Source organism: Cervus elaphus, chromosome 22, assembly GCF_910594005.1.
Source record: "Cervus elaphus chromosome 22, mCerEla1.1, whole genome shotgun sequence".
Taxonomy (NCBI): Eukaryota; Metazoa; Chordata; class Mammalia; order Artiodactyla; family Cervidae; genus Cervus; species Cervus elaphus.
In genome coordinates, this window is record NC_057836.1 from 20186730 (window position 1) to 20207123 (window position 20394).

Here is a 20394-nt window from a genome sequence, read left to right on the forward strand (position 1 = left end):
AGCCATTAGATCCCAGAAGCTGGGGATTCCTGCTTTAAGGGCCGATGTTAAGAAATTTTGAAACAAATTGTGTGTTCTCATCACTCTGGTTTTATAAGCCTCTCCTAACTCCACACAATCAGAGAGTGCCAATGTTTTACCCAAAATATACGTTAGCTGTTAGATCATTATTATTTGAATGCTTCTTTTTTTCTCTGTTGACATCTCACTTTATAAAATAGCTATCAGGCACAGTCAAGTGCTGAGAAAGATCTAGATATGTCCAAAACTTTCACATTGTTTTATTTCTTTTTTTGAGTCTAAGTTATATCTGAACCAGATGCAGAATTGGTTACTGCTGTGGTTTTCTTGCTCATTTCCCTTTTGATGGGAAGCAGTACTCTTGATTGGAGAAGGCAATGGCACCCCACTCCAGTACTCTTGCCTCGAAAATCCCATGGATGGAGGAGCCTGGTGGGCTGCAGTCCATGGGGTCGCTAAGAGAGGACACGACTGAGCGACTTCACTTTCAGTTTTCACTTTCATGTAATGGAGAAGGAAATGGGAACCCACTCCAGTGTTCTTGCCTGGAGAATCCCAGGGACAGTGGAGCCTGTTGGGTCGCTGTCTATGGGGTCGCACAGAGTCGGACATGACTGAAGCGACTTAGCAGCAGCAGCAGCGGCAGTACTCTTGGTAGGGCTTCCCTGGTGGTGCAGTGGTAAAGAAGTCACCTGTCAATGCAGAAGATGCAAGAGACATGAGTTCAACCCCTGGGTTGAAAAGATCACCTGGAGGAGGAAATGGCAACTCACTCCAGTATTCTTCCTGGAAAATTCCATGGACAGAGGACTGTGGTGGGATACAGTCTATGAAGTCTCAAAGAACTGAACATAATTGAGTACCACCAGTACCCCTGGTACTTTTACCTTCATGCAAAAAGGGACATTTGCTTTTGTAATGTGTCTGGTTAATGTCAATGACTGTATTTGTAACTGTCAGGTAAAATTGCAAATGTAAAATGATACCATACTTGTAAAAACAACTATTCAGTATCCAAAACCAATAATATAAAGATAGTGGTTAATGTGTCAGAGGTCACATTAAAATAATATATTGAATAAAATCTGAAAATCATGTTCTCACCAATAGCAAATATTTCTCACTTGATTGAAGCCCCGAGATGATCATCTTTACTTCTTAGAGAAAGCCAGAGTAAGACCTGTTAAAGAACAACCCCAATTAATTCTTAGAAAACTTTCTTAAGTGGAACTGAATGACCAATAAGAGGCCAGCTACTCAACTTTAAATGATGTCAGCATCTTTAACTGTAAGACAAGATTATTCAGAGGTGGGAGAAGTTTAAATGATTTCCCATTGCTAGGTATACTTGTGTGATCTTCACCTTAAAGAAGGTATTGCATAGAGAATTTCTAGTGTATTAATACATTTTTGCATCAGTAAACTTGTGAAATACCAAAATACTTCCCTAGGATTAAATATATTCATCTATTTAAGGTATATAAAACATACATACTCAACACTACAGTAAGTATGTTATGTGTGCTCAGGAAATGTTAGCAGTCTCCCCAACTAAACCAGTTCATTAAAATGAAAACTGATAAACAAGGTTTCAGTTATTTATCTTGCTTTTAATAATATCACTTCAGAGTAATAAAATAATTGGTGATAACTATTTTACAGAATATGAAAACAGATTATGTGATGGTGCTTACATGAATTTACATATGTGATAAAATCATATAAAACTATATACACATATGGGGCTTTGCAGGTGGCTCAGTGGTAAAGAATCTGCTTACTAGAGATGCAGGAGATGTGTGTTTGATTCCTGGTTGGGAAAATCCCCTGGAGAAGGAAATGGTAACCCACTCCAGTATTCTTGCCAGAAAAATCCTGTGGACAGAGGAGCCTGGTGGGCTGCAATCGATAGGGTTACAGAGTTGGACATGACTTAGTGACTGAGCACACACATACATTTATATATATATGGATATATATATATACACACACACACATGTATGCATGTGAAATCTGAATAAGAGCTATCGATTCAACTAATGTTAGTATCCTGGTTTTGATGTTGTGCTCTAGTTATGTAAGTTATTACAAGGGAGATCCCGGTACTGTGTATTTTTCCTGTCAATTTATGTTAATTTCAAAATAAAAAGTGGAAAAAAAAAAGAGAGTTAACAGAAGTCAGTATGCTTATTCCCTCGGTGTTAACACTAACTATCCTCACTTTCCTGTCCTCCTTATATCTCAGCTGCACTACTATTAATAACTCTTTCACTAAAGCAAAGTCTGCTATATTCTTAACAAGAGGTTCCTTCCACATCAGAAGCAGTAAATTCAGAGATAGTGGATGTGCTCAATGATTACAGATCAAAGCTCAGGGAACTCATTATGCCTCTATTATAGACATTCTTTCTTGCTGAATTTAGACTTGAAGATTTCTAACAGAGCCCCCCTAAATATTTACTTTAGTTGATTACAATAGGTACACAATAGGTACACAAAAAGATCATTCTCATCTTTTCACTGTGCTTCAAAATAAACTTGTACATCTAGATCAGTGGAAGATTCATTCAGAAAGAGTAAACTTGAGAAAATAGCAAAACAAAGCAAAGACAAACATGAAACATTATTGATAGGCATCACTACTTTCCTAAAGTTCATTCTAGAAGTTCAGCACTTTAAAGTTTCCTATAGATCATCATTGCTAGCCATCTTGTATTGGGTAGAGTTGACTCCACCTCAGTATCCAAGTGGATACTGTATCACAACTGGGCCTCCATGGATTTCAGTCAATCCATACGTCTTATCTGTGGGCCGCAGTAGTAATGTGCATCTAACTTGCGAGCATGAATGCTTAGTAACTTCAGCTGTGTCTGACTCTTTGCAACCCTATGGACTGTAGCTGGTCAGCCTCCTCTGTCCATGGGATTCTCCAGGCAAGAATACTGGAGTGGGTTGCCATGCCCTCCTCCAGGGGATCTTCCCAACCCAGGAATCAAAACCAGGTCTCCCGCACGCAAGCAGGTTCTTTACCGTCTGAGCCACCAGGGAAGTCCGAGAATACTTGAGTGGGTAGCTTATCCCTTCTACAGAGAATCTTCCCAACCCAGAAATCAAACTGGGGTCTCCTGCATTGCAGGCAGATTCTTTACCAGCATAGCTACCGGAGAAGCCCAAGCGTCTAGTTTAGTTTGTGTCAATACGATGGAGAGGAATTCTTGGCTCACTCTCACAAGGACATGACCAAAATAAACTAGACACCAAAAATTTTATATTATTCTGGTTATACACATTTTAAAAACAAGAAAAACTAAACTACAGTGTTAGAGGTCAAGGTGGTGGAGATATTTGGAAGGAGAAAGGGGGTAGGAATTAGAAAGCTAAATGAGCAAAAACCTTGAACATCCTGGAAATGTTCTATTTCTTGACTGATGTGGTAGTTACAAGGGTGTTACCTCTAATAAGTAATACATTTTATGATTTTATTACTTTTCAGTATGAATATCATGTTTTATTTAAAAAAGATAAGAAGGGAAAATATGTTGAAATCTTTTCTGTCTTATTTAAGTTTTGATATGAGGCAGCTCTATTAACTATTTCTCACTTTATAGTAACCACACTTCCACATTTCCAAGTCTATTTATCCTACAAGACTATACTCAAATTTTAATCTTATTATGATTTCTTTCTTCATTTCCTTCTGACATGTCAATTCCTCCTCTGTGAAATATTTGTGTTCCAGAGTGGATTGGGAAGATTCAGGTGTTATCTCATCTGCAGATTGTCAGAATTCCCATGTATTTCAGTTAGAAAGTAGATATGAATCAATATTTTCTCAAGGCAGTTATTGCATCACTTTATTTGATAGACATTGAGATATTCTACACAATTAAGTTGAACACTTAATCTGATTGTTAGACATTGAATGGAATTTTAAGTAAATTATCTGGTTATTGCTTATACTGTAAAATACTCATTATAGGGACTACCCTGGCGGTCAAGTGAGTAAGACTCCAAGTTCCAATTCAGGGTGCCTGGGTTTGATACTTGATCAGGGAATTAGATCACATATGCATCAATGAAGATGGAAGACCCTACATACTATAATCCCACAAACTACAACTAAGATCAGTTGCAGCCAAATTAATAGATAAATATTTAAATAAATAAAATGCTCATCATAAAACTGAAATAAGGTGACTTAAAAAACTATACAAATAACATAAAAGCTAAGTTTTCTGAAAAAGTGTATAAAACTCTTAGGACAACATTGTAAAGCAATTATCCTGCAAATAAAAACTAAAGAAAAAAGCTCTTAGGAAAATTTACAGTGAACAAAACTAGATCACTATGAAACATTAAAATAAAGACACCCATATATCTGTGAAAATGAAATGATCATAATCATGACTAAAATGTATGTATTTAATATTTTTACCTGGTGATATGTCAAAAACAGATTGGGTTCATGTTTTGCACTTTAGGTGATTAAAGATAAAAGAAGCAATCATGCAGATAAAAAAAGCAATCATAACTCTAATGTCTATACAGTTCATGGAATTCTCTAGGTCAGAATACTGGAGTGGGTAGCCTTTCTCTTCTCCAGGGGATCTTCCCAACCCAGGGATCAAACCCAGGTCTCCCACATGGCAGGCACATTCTTTACCAGTAGAGCCACAAGGGAAGCCCATATTTAGCTTTAATATAGGATAAAATTTCAATCTTGTCCATTGCTGATTCAACAACTTAAGCTGAATTGTAACAATTTTACCTCTTTTCTATTGTCCATTTTAAAATGATATAGTTATTTTCCCATCTCTGAAATAACATATAGAATTATCTTAGAGTCAATAATTTTAAGAGAAAAGATATTTCTATGGGTACATTCAAAACCTGTACTGACTCTACACTGTTGGACTTTGTGCTTTATCCACAAAGTTTCATTGAATTCAGACATCTTGAGATGAAACTGCTAGTAATTTGAGAAGGAAGTGTTGCCTTAAGCATTTATGTTCTGACAGCTCCTATGATGAATGCAGTTTGATGGTAATTCATACTCTATAAATGAATAGGCAAAAAAACCCAAAAAACAGAAAGAGGAGTCATCTGATTATTCTCTTACCGTAAAAGAAAATTGTTTTGGAGCATGAGGTTGAATGCTGACTCTGATATCATGTGTTCAAAATGCAAGGTGCCCAAAGTTGCATTAACAAAAGTAAATATATGAATTTTGTGTCATGGGGCTGCAGGGACCGGGATTCATTTTATGTAATATAGTAATATTATAATGCTTAAAAATAAACAACATAAATAACAAAAAAACTTGAGAATTTATTTTGTATTTGGATGAATGGTCGATTATATTTCCGGACACTTAACCGTAGATCAAGGTCTCTGTTATTGGTTCTTAATCTGCCTATCTGCCCCCATCTGAAATTCCTACTATTAAGGTTATGCTTCTGAGGACAAAAATATGTGATTTGAATTATCAGTCTCTTATCTGAATTAATATCTGAATTAAATACACAATAAATGATTATAATAATTAATATATTAGTAAAAATAAAGAGTCCAGTATTAAAAGAAATTTTCAATGCTAGTATCAATGAAGCACTAAGTGTGAAGGCTTAGACCAGCTGAAGCAGTTGTAGGGTATAGATGTGTGTGTGTGTGTGTTTTAGGACAATCATGGGAAGTCTTCTGATTCTACCTTTTATATCTTTGCCCTCCATACCTGGGTTAAAGTGGCAGAGATCAGAAGCACAGAATGAGAGGTGAAAAGTTCCAACCACTCTGTACTAAAAATAATAAATGAAAATCAACACAACTTATAGACTCAGAGAGATAGGCTTGATTTGAAATACAGGTTATGCGTGCTCTAGAGAAAGACTACCAGGGTTTCAAACGTAAGTAAACTTGGTTTAGTACTTTAGCTTTATTGTACCTTACTTTTCTCATTGGTAAAACAAGCATATTTATTTATCTTTATTATTGAGTCATATCCAGGGATAAAAATAAGCTAATATATTCCTCGTGACTTAATCTATATTTGACACAAAGAAAATAATAAATATTTCTCCTTATTAAAAAAGGAAAATTCAGTGTCAATTTTTTTACACGAAGTAAATTTACCTTTGGTTTGCCCATATATTCCATTTTCCAAGTAATTTTTTTAGGTGACTTTGATGTTCAAACATTAGAAAAATTTTTTTCCTCTCACTGTATTTTGTGATAGTCAAAGGGTCTGCATTATGCAAGTGCAGTGAGAATTTCCTGTATTGTGGTTCCTGAAGCATTTTAGAAGACAATGATTTTACTGTCTCTTCATACTACACATCCATGTCTCATCGGCAGAAGAACTGAACACACTTTGATACACAGTTTTTCTTATTTTAAAGGATTTCTTCACAACTTTCCGGTTCCTTAGCCTCCAGCTTAGCTTCTAGATCTAATCTCATTTCTTTGAACCAGCATCCATCGTGTCTTACCTTCACTGACATTGGACGACATCTCACATGGCAGGTATGTGCATCCCAAGTCATAATATGAAAAAAATGAAAATAGCCGGGAAAGATATCTCATGAGCATGGCTGATTTCAGGGAATGCTTTAATTTAATAAGAAGGATGCAGTTTTAGGCTTCCCATGTTTCAGCACTTTTTACTTCAATTTCACTTTTCTGATTCTTCATTCTGTAACTTAGCAATAACTTTGTGAATCTTCGTCAACAGATTTAAAGAGTCGATTCTGACAAGGATAGCTCTAAATTCTGATTGGGATCTGAATTTATGAGGAAAAAATGCAAACAATATAATTCTAGCTTGGACATAAATAGAAAATGTTAAATGTTAACGACTCAATGCTTGAAAGTGCTTTTTTACATTCACCATTTGTGTTATGACACCCCCGAATCATCCAGATTAACATTTTGACATATTGCATTGTTATTCATGACACCACACTTTGGGGTGCATTCATGTTAATGCAGAATCTCCTGATGCTAGATTATTCTAGGGAAAAGGTCTGTAAGCAAGGAATTTTTGGCATGAGAAAATGTAGTATATGTGAAAAATGGTTCCCGTAAAAATGAATGTTTATGTCATAAGTTAATGTACTGTGGAAATAAAGCCAAGCGCTCAAGGTATTATCTGTAGGTTGATCGTGGAGCCTCTCACCACACCAGGTCCAGAGTACTCACATGTCTTCTCTTTCTGGTACAGCCTTTATAAAGCCATCAGCAGCTTGACAGTTGAGATTAGCAGAAGGGCATGCTCCCAAAGGATGCCTGGCATGCTGCAATCCATGGGGTCTCAAAGAGTCAGACACAACCTAGACTGAACTGAACTGAACACACCCAAGTATTGAAACAGTTTCGTGATAATGATAGAATATGTTAAATGAAAGGCTCTGGGTCTAGAAAAGCTTTCATTCAAATTCTGACTTGGATACTTAATAGCTTTGAACGTTGAGAAAAACAGCCTTGTTAATGGACAGTAAGTTTTCTGATCTACCTAATGGGAGTCATACATTCTGTCTTATGATTTTGTTGCTGTTGTTTTTGTGAAAATAAATTCGTTATATCAGCCCATTAAACAGAACTTGGGGCCTGTTGATCTCTTTTTACTACAGATCTCTAAGCTTCTTTGCCAAATTAAAAAATTAAAGGTAATACTGAGATAGAGAGGATGAAGAGGAAAATGTATGGATAATCTCACTGAAGAATAAAGTACATTATATAAAAATGTTGGTAACAAGTGGAGTTCTGAATGGGATATCTTCATTTTCCAGCATTTTTCTGGCAAAATGATTGGCTTATCAAGCCAAAGAACTTTTTGGATCCTTTCACTGGTTTCTGCTTTTAAGAATTCCCATTTTTTTTTCTTTAAATCATTACCTTATCTTTCTTTCTTTACAGGTTTTCAGACCACTCCCTGGAGGTTGATTTCTGGAGTTTTAGGAGTAATATGCCTTTTGTTGATGGCAGCTTTGGGAGTTTTGTTGAAAAATTGTAAGTTTTTATAGTCAAGGCTTTATAAAAAAAATCAAAATTGTGATGAAGCTATCTTACAAGAAAAGTTTCATTTTGCTAACATGTAAAAGATCCTGATGCTGGAAAAGATTGAAGGCAAAAGGAGAAGGGGTGGCAGAGGATGAGATGGTTAGATAGCATCACTGACTCAATGGGCATGAATTTGAGCAAACTCCCAGAGAGAGTGGAGGACAGAGGAGCCTGGTGTGCTGTAGTCCATGGGGTCGCAAAGAGTCAGACTTGGACTTAGTGACTGAACAGCAACAATATTTTGTTATTTCGTAAATGTTTAGCTGACAAAGTAAATTTCTTATCTTTTCTTACAGCACTTACTAAACAAAGTGTTCAGCTTGGACCCTCCACAGAACTCAGTGAAGGTTGGTTTCACACTTTGGAAAATTTTTGTGTTGGTAGAGAAGGAAATAAACAGTTTCTTGGTTTTCTTACACAGAAGTTTGATGGAATATTACAGTCATACCAACTGATGTGGCAATTGTAGGATAGTCCATTTCATTGTTCATTTAAGAATTATTAAACACATGTATTAAATGTATTAATAAGAAATGTATACTATTTATATATTTATATAATTAATATATACTATTTATATAATTAAATAATAAGAAAATTATTATATTGAAATGATATATTTTCCAATGTGGTGATCATGTAAAAATAAACACAAAAATTACAGCAAATATTATAATTAGCAAAAATAAATTGCAAAGAAAAAATGGCAAAAAATAAGTTGCAGTAAATAGTCTAGCTAATTCTAATTACCTGCTTGTGTTTGTTGATAACCTTTACTTTTATATCTTTACCTTTACCTCTGCTTCTTCCATAATTTAAAAAGTAATATGGAGATTAATGCAATTCTAAACTTTACTTAACCAGTGAAAGTCAGCTCAAAGTCCTAGTTTTTTTTTTTTAAATAGAAGATCTTTTATTTGCTCTTCAACCCACTGTACTCTGGTTTCTGACCCTATCACCCAACAAAAGTCCAAGTTTTCAAATGTATTTTTGTACTCAGATGCTCTCCAAGCTGTCTTCTGTGTTCATATATCTCTTCACTTGTATCATTTTCTCCCCTGAGCAGTTTTCCAACTTTATTGAGATGCAATTGATAAAAGACATTGCATAAATTTAATGTGTGCGGCTTCCACGATGGCTCAGCGGTAAAGAATCCCCCCTACAACACTGGAGACGTGGGTTCGATCCCTGGGTGGGGAAGATGTCCTGGAGAAGGAAATGGCAACCCATTCCAGTATTCTTGCCTGGGAAATCCAGTGGTCAGAGGAACCTGGTGGGCTACAGTCCATGAGGTCGCAAAACAGTCAGACACAACTTAGTAACAAGTTTTGTGTACAATGTGCTGATTTGGTACACTTATTATTATTATCCCAAAGCACTCACTAACATCACCATTATGTCACACAACTATCATTCTATTCATGGTGAGAACATTCAAGAACTACTCCTGTGGCAACTCACAAGTAAGTAATACGGTATTGTTAACCTTAGTTACAATGGTGCACAGTAGATTCCCAGAACTCATTCATTTTCTAACTGGAGAAGTGTATACCAATTTTTTTTTTTGGTATTGACCACAAAATGTGGCTTGTGGGATCACAGTTTCTTGACCAAGGATTGAACCAGAGTCCGGGCAGTGAAAGTTTGGAATCTTAACCACTGGATTACCAAGGAATTCCCATGAACCTTTCAACAGACCCATTTACCCCACATCCCATCCCCTGGTAATCACCGTTCTATTCTAAAATTTCAGCACCATTCATTTGACAAAGATTTGACTGTTGCTGAGGACTTTATCACTAGTAAACTGAATGGTCCAATTTCAAGCTAATTATTCTTTTATTTTCATTTTGAAAATAAAGTATCGAGAATTCTTTTTTTTTTTTTTTGATCTTCTGACTGCACCACGTGGCATATGGCATCATAGTTTCCCAACCAGCGATGAGAAACTTTGCACTGAAAGCCCAAAGTCTTAAAGACTATTCCACCAGGGAAGTCTTCAGAATTCTTTTGTGACTCAGGAAATGTGCTAAAATGATTTCCTTCTTTACATATCTCTTTCATCTAATTTAATTTTTCTTTCTTTCTTTTTTTTTTTTTAATCAAAAATTTGCTTTCATTTTGCTGTGATTTATGTAAATGTTGTCTTTGATCAAAAGCAATACTCACCCCGAGGCATAAGAGCAGTCACAACTTTAGCATAGATGTAAAAGACAAATGGACAAAGAAAAGGACAAAACAGAATGCCAGCATAGTCTACTTTTAACTACACAGCAGAGATCAACTTTGGGTAGCTTTCTCAAAAAGGTTCTTACCACTGTCCCCCATCCTACCATCTGCTACACTGTATCTGAAGATACTTAATTTCTTTGTATACTTACCCAAATTATCACTAAATATAGTTCATAAATGATTGAAATTTATATAATTCTACCCCTATCTCTAGAATATAATCTCCATGAGGAAAAAGGGTCATGGCTGAGTTGTTTAAATTAATATTCCCTGAACTGTGGTGGATGCAGTAAATTCTCAAAGGATATTTGTAGAAAAGATTCATAAATAACAAATGATTTTTTTTGGTTGCTGATTTATTTATTTTTAAATTTTTATTTATTTATATTTTTTGGCTACATCATGAGTGGCATGTGGGAACCTTCTTTTTTTTAAAAATTTATTTATTTATTTTAATTTGAGGCTAATTACAATATTGTAGTGTTTTTCTGCCATACATTTGCATGAATCAGTCATAGGTGTACATGTGTCCCCCATCCTGAAAACCCCTCCCACCTCCCTCCCCATCCCATCCCTCAGGGTCGTCCCAGCGCACCAGTCCTGAGGGCCCTTTCTCATGCATCGAACCTGGACTGGCGATCGATTTCACATATGGTAATGTACATGAATGACAAATGATTTTTGAAAAATAAATAGCACTGAACAAAAAATTGAACCTCCAACGTCATCTAGTCGTGTTTTATTTTTTCTCTTAGAATCTGGCTGCTATTCTTGCCAAGAAAAGTGGATTGGCTACCAAAGCAACTGTTATTTCATTTCTAATGAATTAAAAACATGGAAAGACAGTAGGGATTTTTGTGTTTCTCATAATTCCAGTCTACTTCAGATACAAACCAGAAATGAACTGGCAAGTATTTAATTCCGATTTTCTACATTTTCTTTGCCTTAAGAAAATATATTATCTATGTAAGCTGAATACTTTGATTCGTCTTTAATCAGATAACAAGTGGATGATTATATTTGAACTAATATCCTATACTTTGAAACCGTCACAAAATCAACCCAAAATTTCTCAAAGATTTACATTATAGGAGTGTTGACAGATAAAATACAGATAAAGTTTTAGAAAGAATTCAAAGTAGAAATAAAAATAACCTATTTTAGCTAAAAATAACTTATTTTTAGCTCTTTAATTGAATTTCTAATTTATTTTGTAATTATATGGCTTTTGTTATCACTCTTGGGTGTAATGTGAAATGTATATGTAGAATATTATAAAACAATTAGCTCTTTGGTAAAGGTTCTCTAGCTCCCTGTAGAACCTGTGCTAAGACTTATCCCTCAATATGCTGTTGATTTGGGATCAGACTCGACTGATGGTCCCCTATGAAGGAAGTGCTCCATGAAAACTCTAACACCCATTATGACATTTTTCATTCCTTCAAGAAGTGGTATTCCTTCAAGAGACTTTGTGGTATTTTTTCCACAGAAATGGATTTGATGAATGAGAAACAGGAAGAAAGTGACTGACTACACCTCCTAAATTAGAAGTTAAAATTGATTTTAGTTTGTATTAGTTTGGTGCAAAAGTAATTGTGGTTTTGCCTTGTTGAAAATTGCTGTTGGATATTGGAAAACATTCTTAAATAAATGTGATTATGTTATATACCATTTAACATGCATTTCTCACTTTATTTATTTATTTATTTTTGCTAGTGACATCACTTGCTGTTTATTTTATATTTATTTTAGGCTATAGAAACTGTTAGACAAAGAGCAAATTTAAGCAATTTTTAAATTCAAGTTCAAAATGGGTTATAAAGCAGTGGAGACAACTTGCAACATCAACAATGCATTTGGCCCAGGAACTGCTAACAAAAGTACAGTGTGGCAGTGGTTCAAGAAGTTTTGCAAAGGAGACAAGCGCCTTGAAGATGAGGAGTGTAGTGGCCGACCATCGGAAGTTGACAACGACCAATTGAGAGGATCATCAAAGCTGATCCTCTTACAACTACACAAGAAGTTGCCCAAGAACTCAGCATTAACCATTCTGTGATTATTTGGCATTTGAAGCAAATTAGAAATGTGTAAAAGCTCTAAAAGTGGGTGCCTCATGAACTGATAGCAAATAAACAAATCATTATTTTGAAGTGAAGTGCCGTCTTCTCTTATTCTATTCAACAGCAAACCATTTCTCAAGTGGATTGTGATATGTGATGAAAAGTGGATTTTATACAACTGGCATTGGCCAGCTCAGTGGTTGGACCAAGAAGAAGCTCCAAAGCATTTCTCAAAGCCAAATTTGGACCAAAAAAAGGTCATGGTCACTGTTTGGTGGTTTGCTGCCCGTCTGTTCCACTATAGCTTTCCAAATCCATTACATCTTAGTGAAACCATTACATCTGAGAAGTCTGCTCAGCAAATCGATAAGATGCACCAAAAACTGCAATGCCTGCAACTGGCATAGGCCAACAGATAGGACCCAATTCTTCTCCATGAAAATGCCTGACTGCAGGTTGAAAAACAAACACTTCAAAAGTTGAACAAATTGGGCTACAAAGTTTTACCTCATCTGCCATAGTCACCTGATTTCTTGCCAATTGACTACCACTTCTTCAAGCATCTCCATGAGTTTTGCAGGGAAAATGCTTCCACAACCAACAGGAGGCAGAAAGTGCTTTCCAAGAGTTCGTCAAATCCCAAAGTATGGATTTTTATGCTACAGGAATAAACAAACATATTTATCGATGGCAAAAATGTGTTGATTGTCATGGTTCCTATTTTGATTAACAAAGATGTGTTTGAGCTTAGTTATAATGATTTAACATTTATGGTCTGAAAGCACAATTACTTTTTTGTACCAACCTAATAGAATTGAAAAACTGAATCTGATACTGGACACTGACTTTTTTAAAAGTACATGTTTCCTAGAGCAGGTTTGAAATAGGTTAATGTGTTGGTCTCTCTTTCCAAGCAGGATTTTATGAAGTTCAGTACCAGTTATTACTGGATTGGACTTTCTTACAGTGAAGAACATCATGCCTGGTTGTGGGAGGACAATTCTACTCTCTCCCAAGATCTGTAAGTTTCTGGCATCAAAACTTTTTCTGTTCTTTTTGAGTTTATACTTGGATTTGATCATTCCTTTTCCCATATACTAATAATTTCTTCTTCATTACAGAGTTCATTTATTTCACACTGTAAATCCAAAGAACTGCATAATATATAGCCCAAGCGGAAGTGCTCTGGATGAAGACTGTGAACGTACATATAGTTACATCTGTAAGCAACAGTTTATTTAGGTGTTTCTTGGGGCAGAAGTATTATGCAATGAAGATTTACTTAGAATGGCAGCATATTATTGCTATCTATTTCTGGGATCTGTAAAGTGTTTCAAATTGTGTCTTATCAGTCAAATAATTTTCATATATTTGAAAACATAGGCTTAAACTTTTTTTATCAATACATGATTGATATATAAATTATATTGGTTTTAGGTATACAACATAGCAATAACTAGACAATAAGTCTAATTAACATTTATCATTGTTATAATTACAATTTTTTTTAGTTACAATTTTTAAATTTTGCAATGTGTTTTAAAATTGATGAAACTTGTGTACCTACACTGAAATTATAGAGTCAAGATAAATAATTTCATGAATATTTAATGTATATGGTCAACTGTGAATTTCATAACTTATACATCTATTCTTAGAAATTCTCTCTGCTGAAATTTAAATAAAACCTAATTTCTACCAAATAATATATATCAAAATCATATCAATCTTTTGTACGGCCTACTAGGTTGAAAATTCCCATCCTGATCTCTTTTTTCTGGAAGCAAAAATAGCTTTAATGCTCTTTTTAAATTCTTCCTGGATATCCATGCATTTATATCTTCTAATTTAAATCTGCAGTTGCATTATAATAGTTTCTTCCTGTGCATCCCAGGGTTCAGAGGGTTTCACATTTGTGTGTCTTCTCTTGATGTTACAAAGTTCCGCATAAGACTTGGAAGTCTCTGCCCAAGTATGTAGTCTCACAGATGACTTTCATATTTTGGTAAAGGAAAGGTAATCTAAGCCCTGATCACATAAATATAGAGTCTCGTTTTGCTCCATAGATCTTTCTTGCCTTATGCTTATCTATCTTTAAAAAAAAAAAAAAAATCATCCTTACATGTGCTTTGAAGATTTTAATCTCTCATCAATCCCAAAAATCTTTTCCTAAAAGTTATGTAATAAATACTGAACAATTACACTTTTGAGGGGTACAGGGAGCAGTTCATTTTATTGAGGGGTTTTCGAGTAGGTCAAAGAAGGATTGAGAACATAGTGAGTTCTGATGCCTAGGACCTGAATGGGATTTTCCTAACCTCAGAGATATCAAAACCCAAGTCTCCCCCTTTTTACAACTGCTGCATATAACTAACCCAGTTTCAAACCCTGGGTTGGGAAGATCCCTTGGAAAAGGGAATGGTTACACGCTCTAGTACTCTTGCCTGGAGAATTCCATGGACAGAGGAGCCTGACGGACTACAGCCATGGGGGGGTCACAAAGAGTCAGACAGGACTGAACAACTAACACTTTCACTTTTATACATCTTAAGAAATTTGTTTTGACATCTCTATTTGCTTTGTGATTTTATACATTAATTAAATGGTAATAATTAAGAACCTAAAGTTGATTTTAAAAATACTGAGTCAAGATGAGGAAGGAACCTCTTATGTTTTATTTCTCAAAATATAATAGTACTACAAGTTGAACTCTTCACATTTTCATATGAAGGTTGACTTAGGAAAAATGCACTTGTTATATTATGAAAATTACAAGATAGACTAAAGCATCTTTCAAATGCTTAACATGGACTAAGCAAACATGCATTGCACTTTATATATACTTGAAATGTTTTGCCTTTGCTGCTTATGTGATTTTCATAATAATAACATAGTTTTAATTGAATATAAAATGAACATTATAAACAAAGTTACACCGACACACACCATCTTTTTTATCACTTCCAGAATGTAGGGAAAAGGAAATTTAAAAAAATCAAAACTATTGTATTTGTAACAAACATCTTATTTAACTGCTTTCTTAGAAAAAATTCAAATCTCATCTGACTAAATATGGAGCCTCTTTTATTTTAATAAATCTTGCTCATTTCTCTATCTCTAGAAGACTAAATGTATCCATGTTTATTTTATATCTTTAATAAATATTCATTCAATTGTGTCAAGCTCTTTGTGACCCCACGACTGTAGCCCCCCAACCAGGCTGCTCTCTGTCCATGGGGTTTCCTAGGCAAGAATACTGGGGTGGTAGCCATTTCTTTCTCAGGGGATCTTCCTGACCCAGGGATCAAACCTGGGTCACTTGCATTGCAGGCAGATTCTTTACCCTCTGAGCCACCAGGGAAGCTTCAATAAATACTACACAAAAACATTTGAAACCACTTACATTGTTGTTGTTAAAATGTATGTGTTTCTACTCAAAATATAAAGACTAAGAAAATTATTTTGAAATTTCTTAATTTTATTGGGTTTTGTTAAACTTAATTTGAGTCTCCTGCTTTGAAGCCTTGGTTCATGTAATTGCCTCCCAATTTTTCTCGAAATAAAAATAATTTATGTTCTGGTCTCTTAAAATCCAGCACTTTTTGTTTTTCTTGGGTGTTTTGTTCATCCTTCTCAATAAAGGAGTCATTCACATCTCTTTTTTTCCCTGATCATTCCATAAACTCTTTCCCTAAGCATCAAATATCATATACTGTAAAACTCACTTTTATGATGTTACACATATATCTTTGGAAACCTGCATTGATATTCTTCAGTTCAGTTTAGTTCAGTCAGTGTCTGACTCCTTGCAACCTCATGAACTGCAGCAAACCAGGCCTCCCTGTCCATCATCAACTCCCAGAGTCCACCCAAACTCATGTCCATTGAGTCGGTGATGGCTTCCAACCATCTCATCCTCTGTCATCTCCTTCTCCTCCTGCCCTCAATCTTTCCCAGCATCAGGGTCTTTTCAAATGAGTCAGTTCTTCACATTAGGTGGCCAAACTATTGGAGATTCAGCTTCAAAATCAGTCCTTCCAATGAACACCCAGGACTGATCTCCTTTAGGATGGACTGGTTGGATCTCCTTGCAGTCCAAGGGACTCTCAAGAGTCTTCTCCAACACCACAGTTCAAAAGCATCGATTCTTCGGCACTCAGCTTTCTTTATAGTCCACCTCTCACATCCATAAATGACTACTGGAAAAACCATAGCTTTGACTAGAAGGACCTTTGTTGATAAAGTAATGTCTCTGCTTTTGAATATGCTGTCTAGGTTGGTCATAACTTTCATTCCAAGGAGTAAGCATCCTTTACTTTCATGGTTGCAGTCACCATCTGCAGTGATTTTGGAGCCCCCAAAAATAAAGTCAGCCACTGTTTCCATTGTTTGCCCATCTGTTTGCCATTAAGTGATGGGGCCAGATGCCATGATCTTAGTTTTCTAAATGTTGAGCTTTAAGCCAACTTTTTCACTCTCTTTCACTTTCATCAAGAGGCTCTTTAGTTCTTCTTCACGTTCTGCCATAAGGGTGGTGTCATCTGCATATCTGAGGTTATTGATATTTCTCCCAGCAATCTTGATTCCAGCTTGTGCTTCCTCCAGCCCAGCATTTCTCATGATATACTCTGCATATAAGTTAAATAAGTAGGGTGACAATATACAACCTTGATGTACTCCTTTCCCTATTTGGAACCAGTCTGTTGTTCCATGTCCAGTTCTAACTGTTGCTTCCTGACCTGCATACAGGTTTCTCAAGAGGCAAGTCAGGTGGTCTGGTATTGCCATCTCTTTCAGAATTTTCCACAGTTTATTGTGATCCACATGGTCAAAGGCTTTGGCATAGTCAATAAAGCAGAAATAGATGTTTTTCTGGAACTCTCTTGCTTTTTTGATGATCCAATGGATGTTAGCAATTTGATCTCTAGCTCCTCTGCCTTTTCTAAAACCAGCTTGAACATCTGGAAGTTCACAGTTCATGTATTGCTGAAGCCTGTCTTAGAGAACTTTGGGCATTACTTTACTAGTGTGTGAGATGAGTGCAATTGTGTGGTAGATTGAGCATTCTTTGGCATTGCCTTTCTTTGGGATTGGAATGAAAACTGACCTTTTCCAGTCCTGTGGCCACTGCTGAGTTTCTCAAATTTGCTGACATATTGGGTGCAGAACATTCACAGCATCATCTTTTAGGATTTGAAATAGCTCAACTGGAATTCCATCACCTCCACTAGCTTTGTTTGTAATGATGCTTCCCAAGGCCCACTTGACTTCACATTCCAGGATGTCTGGCTCTAGGTGAGTGATCACACCACCCTGATTATCCGGGTCATGAAGATCTTTTTTGTACAGTTCTTCTGTGTATTCTTGCCACCTCTTCTTAATATCTTCTGCTTCTGTTAGGTCCATACCATTTCTGTCCTTTATTAAGCCCATCTTTTTTTTTTTTTTTCATTTATTAGTTGGAGGGTAATTACTTTACAATATTGTAGTGGTTTTTGCCATACATTGATATGAATCAGCCATGGATTTACATGTGTTCCCCATCCTGACCCCACCTCCCACCTCCCTCCCCATCCCATCCCTCTGGGTCATCCCAGTGCACCAGCCCCGAGCACTTGTCTCATGCATCCAACCTGGACTGGCGATCTGTTTCACACTTGATAATATACATGTTTCGATGCTGTTCTCTCAGATCATCCCACACTCACCTTCTCCCATAGAGTCCAAAAGTCTGTTCTATACATCTATGTCTCTTTTTCTGTCTTGCATATGGCCCATCTTCGCATGAAATATTCCCTTGGTATCTCTCATTTTCTTGAAGAAATCTCTAGTTTTCCCCATTCTATTGATATTCTTAGGTTGTATCTAATTGTATATTTCAAGCATTAATAATACAATTGAGAGTATATGATTTAATTTTACCATTTCACCACACAGAATGCCAATGTAAAGAAACCTTTCCATTTATTTCTTGTTAGACAATGTGACTATCACACCACAGCCAGTTTTACTCTTGAATAAAGTGAGAATTAGAAGAAATAAACTTGTCATACTATGATAGATGCAGGCTTCCCAGGTGGCTCATACGGTAAAGATTCTGCCTGCAATGAAGGAGACCTTGGTTCAATCCCCAGGTTGGGAAGATCCCCTGGAGGAGGGCATGACAACACACTCCAGTAAGCTTGCCTGGAGAATCCCCATGGAAGGAGGAGCCTGGCTGGCTATAGTCCATGGGGGTCATAAAGAGTCAGACATGACTGAGCAGCTAAGCACCCATGTAGATATATATTAAGTGCCATCTTTCAAAACATTTGAAACCTAAAGTTATGAATCATTTCTTGGAGACTTAAATCTTTTGTTTTTGTGTATTATTTTGCAGAAGCAAAGCATGGACATGTTTTAAATTCCATAGTCCAGAAGATCTTATTAGGAAAGTCAGTAATTCTTCTCCCTATTTGTCATTACTCTGGTCCTGCCCCAAGGGCAAACTAATTATTATTCTGTTTTTTCTACTTTTATTAGCTTTCTGCGTAAAAGTTGGGAGAAGTATTTTTTACATTTCTAGCCCAGGATGAATCTTGAAATCTAGCAAAATCAAGGTTTGAAATATTTTTCTAATTGACCATTAGGAGAGTTCCATTCTGTTTTATTATTGTTGTTTTTGTTGAGGGCTTATGAGGCTTATTGGATGTTACAAGAAATAAGGGTGTAAAATAGGATGGATCCTATCTCTTTCAAAGGCAAATTATCTCCAGATAATAATAATATGAATAGTTAGAATATGGCTTGGGGGGGGAAATGCACAATACCCTCCCATACAGAGAATGTGTCATCTTCAGGAGTTTCCCAATTTTCAATAAGGATTCAAGAAATTGATGAAAAGTGCTGACTCAAGTGGCAAATGAGTATCACGACCATTGCATCCTCTCTACTCACAGCACACTCTTTCCCACAAGTTGTACTCAGTCTTGCCCCTCCGACCTCTTTTTATCTTCCTCCAATCCCCACTGCATCATTACCTTATTCTCCTATTCCTCTGGTCAGGAGAGAGTGGAGTCATGGGATTATTCTCTTATTATAAGAAAAAGTAACTTTAGACCATGAGGTTGAATGACCGATTGTGACATCACTTTATTAAAATGCTAGGCACCAAGAATTGCAAAAGTAAATATACAATTTTTTTTTGGTCACTGGAGGCACAGGGGCTGGGAGCCATATTATGTGTTTGACTGTTTCCAACTGCAGCTTTTCTGAACTCCATACCACCTTTTTCCTGGCTCAGAGGCTCAACTAACACCTGCTTGTGGGAAGGTGGCTCTTCTCTTTCCTACGGTTTGTTAAGTGTCTGGTAGTTCTGGTGCTATTCTGCTTCTGTTGTTAAGTCTGCCTTAAGATCTGACCAAGATAATTCATATTTCATAGAACTGCACTGAAGGCAACGTCTCAAGGTGTGAAATTTGAGACAAGAAAAGAAGAAAAGCTGGATAGTAATCCACTCTACCTAGTTTACCCAGAAAGCTCAAAGAATGTTGCTGTGCCCATACATATTTTAGATTCATATCCATTGTTTATATGCTAGTATGTGCATACATACAAACACACACATACCATCTCTTTTTAATCATCCTCTAGAGTGTAGGGAAAAGGAAATTTTTTAAAAATGAAACTATTGTATTTGTAAGAAACAGCTTATTTAACTGTTTTCATAGCAAGAATTCAAATCTCATCTGATTAAAAATGGAACCTCTTATATTGTAATAAATCATGGACATTTCTCTGCCTCAAGAAGAGAGTGAAATGTATTCATCTCTATTTTATCTTCTTGTAATAAGGATTATAGAAATACATTTGAAACCACTTATACTGTTGTTGATAAAAATTTGTGTCTCTACTTAATAAAGGTTAAGAAAAATTATTTTTTAAATGTCCCAATCCTATTGCATTTTGTTAATCTTAATTTGAGCCTCCTGTTTTGAAGACACGGTTCACACAATGATTGCTTCTCAATTTTTCTCAAAATAAAATT

General features: G+C 35.9%; 1 protein-coding gene across 2 annotated transcripts; it reads left to right on the forward strand.

The window, feature by feature from the left end:
* The first annotated feature begins 6356 nt into the window (after positions 1–6356).
* On the forward strand, positions 6357–15963 carry LOC122680721 (natural killer cells antigen CD94-like). 2 transcript variants are annotated; one of them, XM_043882366.1, is made up of 7 exons: positions 6357–6540; positions 7933–8025; positions 8373–8423; positions 10888–10962; positions 11064–11215; positions 13286–13389; positions 13490–15963. In XM_043882366.1, exons 1-7 carry the CDS (start codon positions 6534–6536, stop codon positions 13608–13610), a joined length of 603 nt encoding a protein of 200 aa, XP_043738301.1. In that variant the 5' UTR covers positions 6357–6533; the 3' UTR covers positions 13611–15963. The 2 variants fall into 2 exon arrangements, with proteins under 2 accessions (XP_043738301.1, XP_043738302.1); XM_043882367.1 differs by lacking the exon at positions 10888–10962.
* The last annotated feature ends 4431 nt before the right edge of the window (positions 15964–20394 follow it).

Excerpts from the sequence above, each read along its gene's own strand:
- LOC122680721 (XM_043882366.1), top strand. Across the intron at positions 8,026-8,372 it reads GGGAGTTTTGTTGAAAAATT|CACTTACTAAACAAAGTGTT; the intron begins GTAAGTTTTTAT and ends CTTTTCTTACAG. Across the intron at positions 11,216-13,285 it reads TACAAACCAGAAATGAACTG|GATTTTATGAAGTTCAGTAC; the intron begins GCAAGTATTTAA and ends CTTTCCAAGCAG.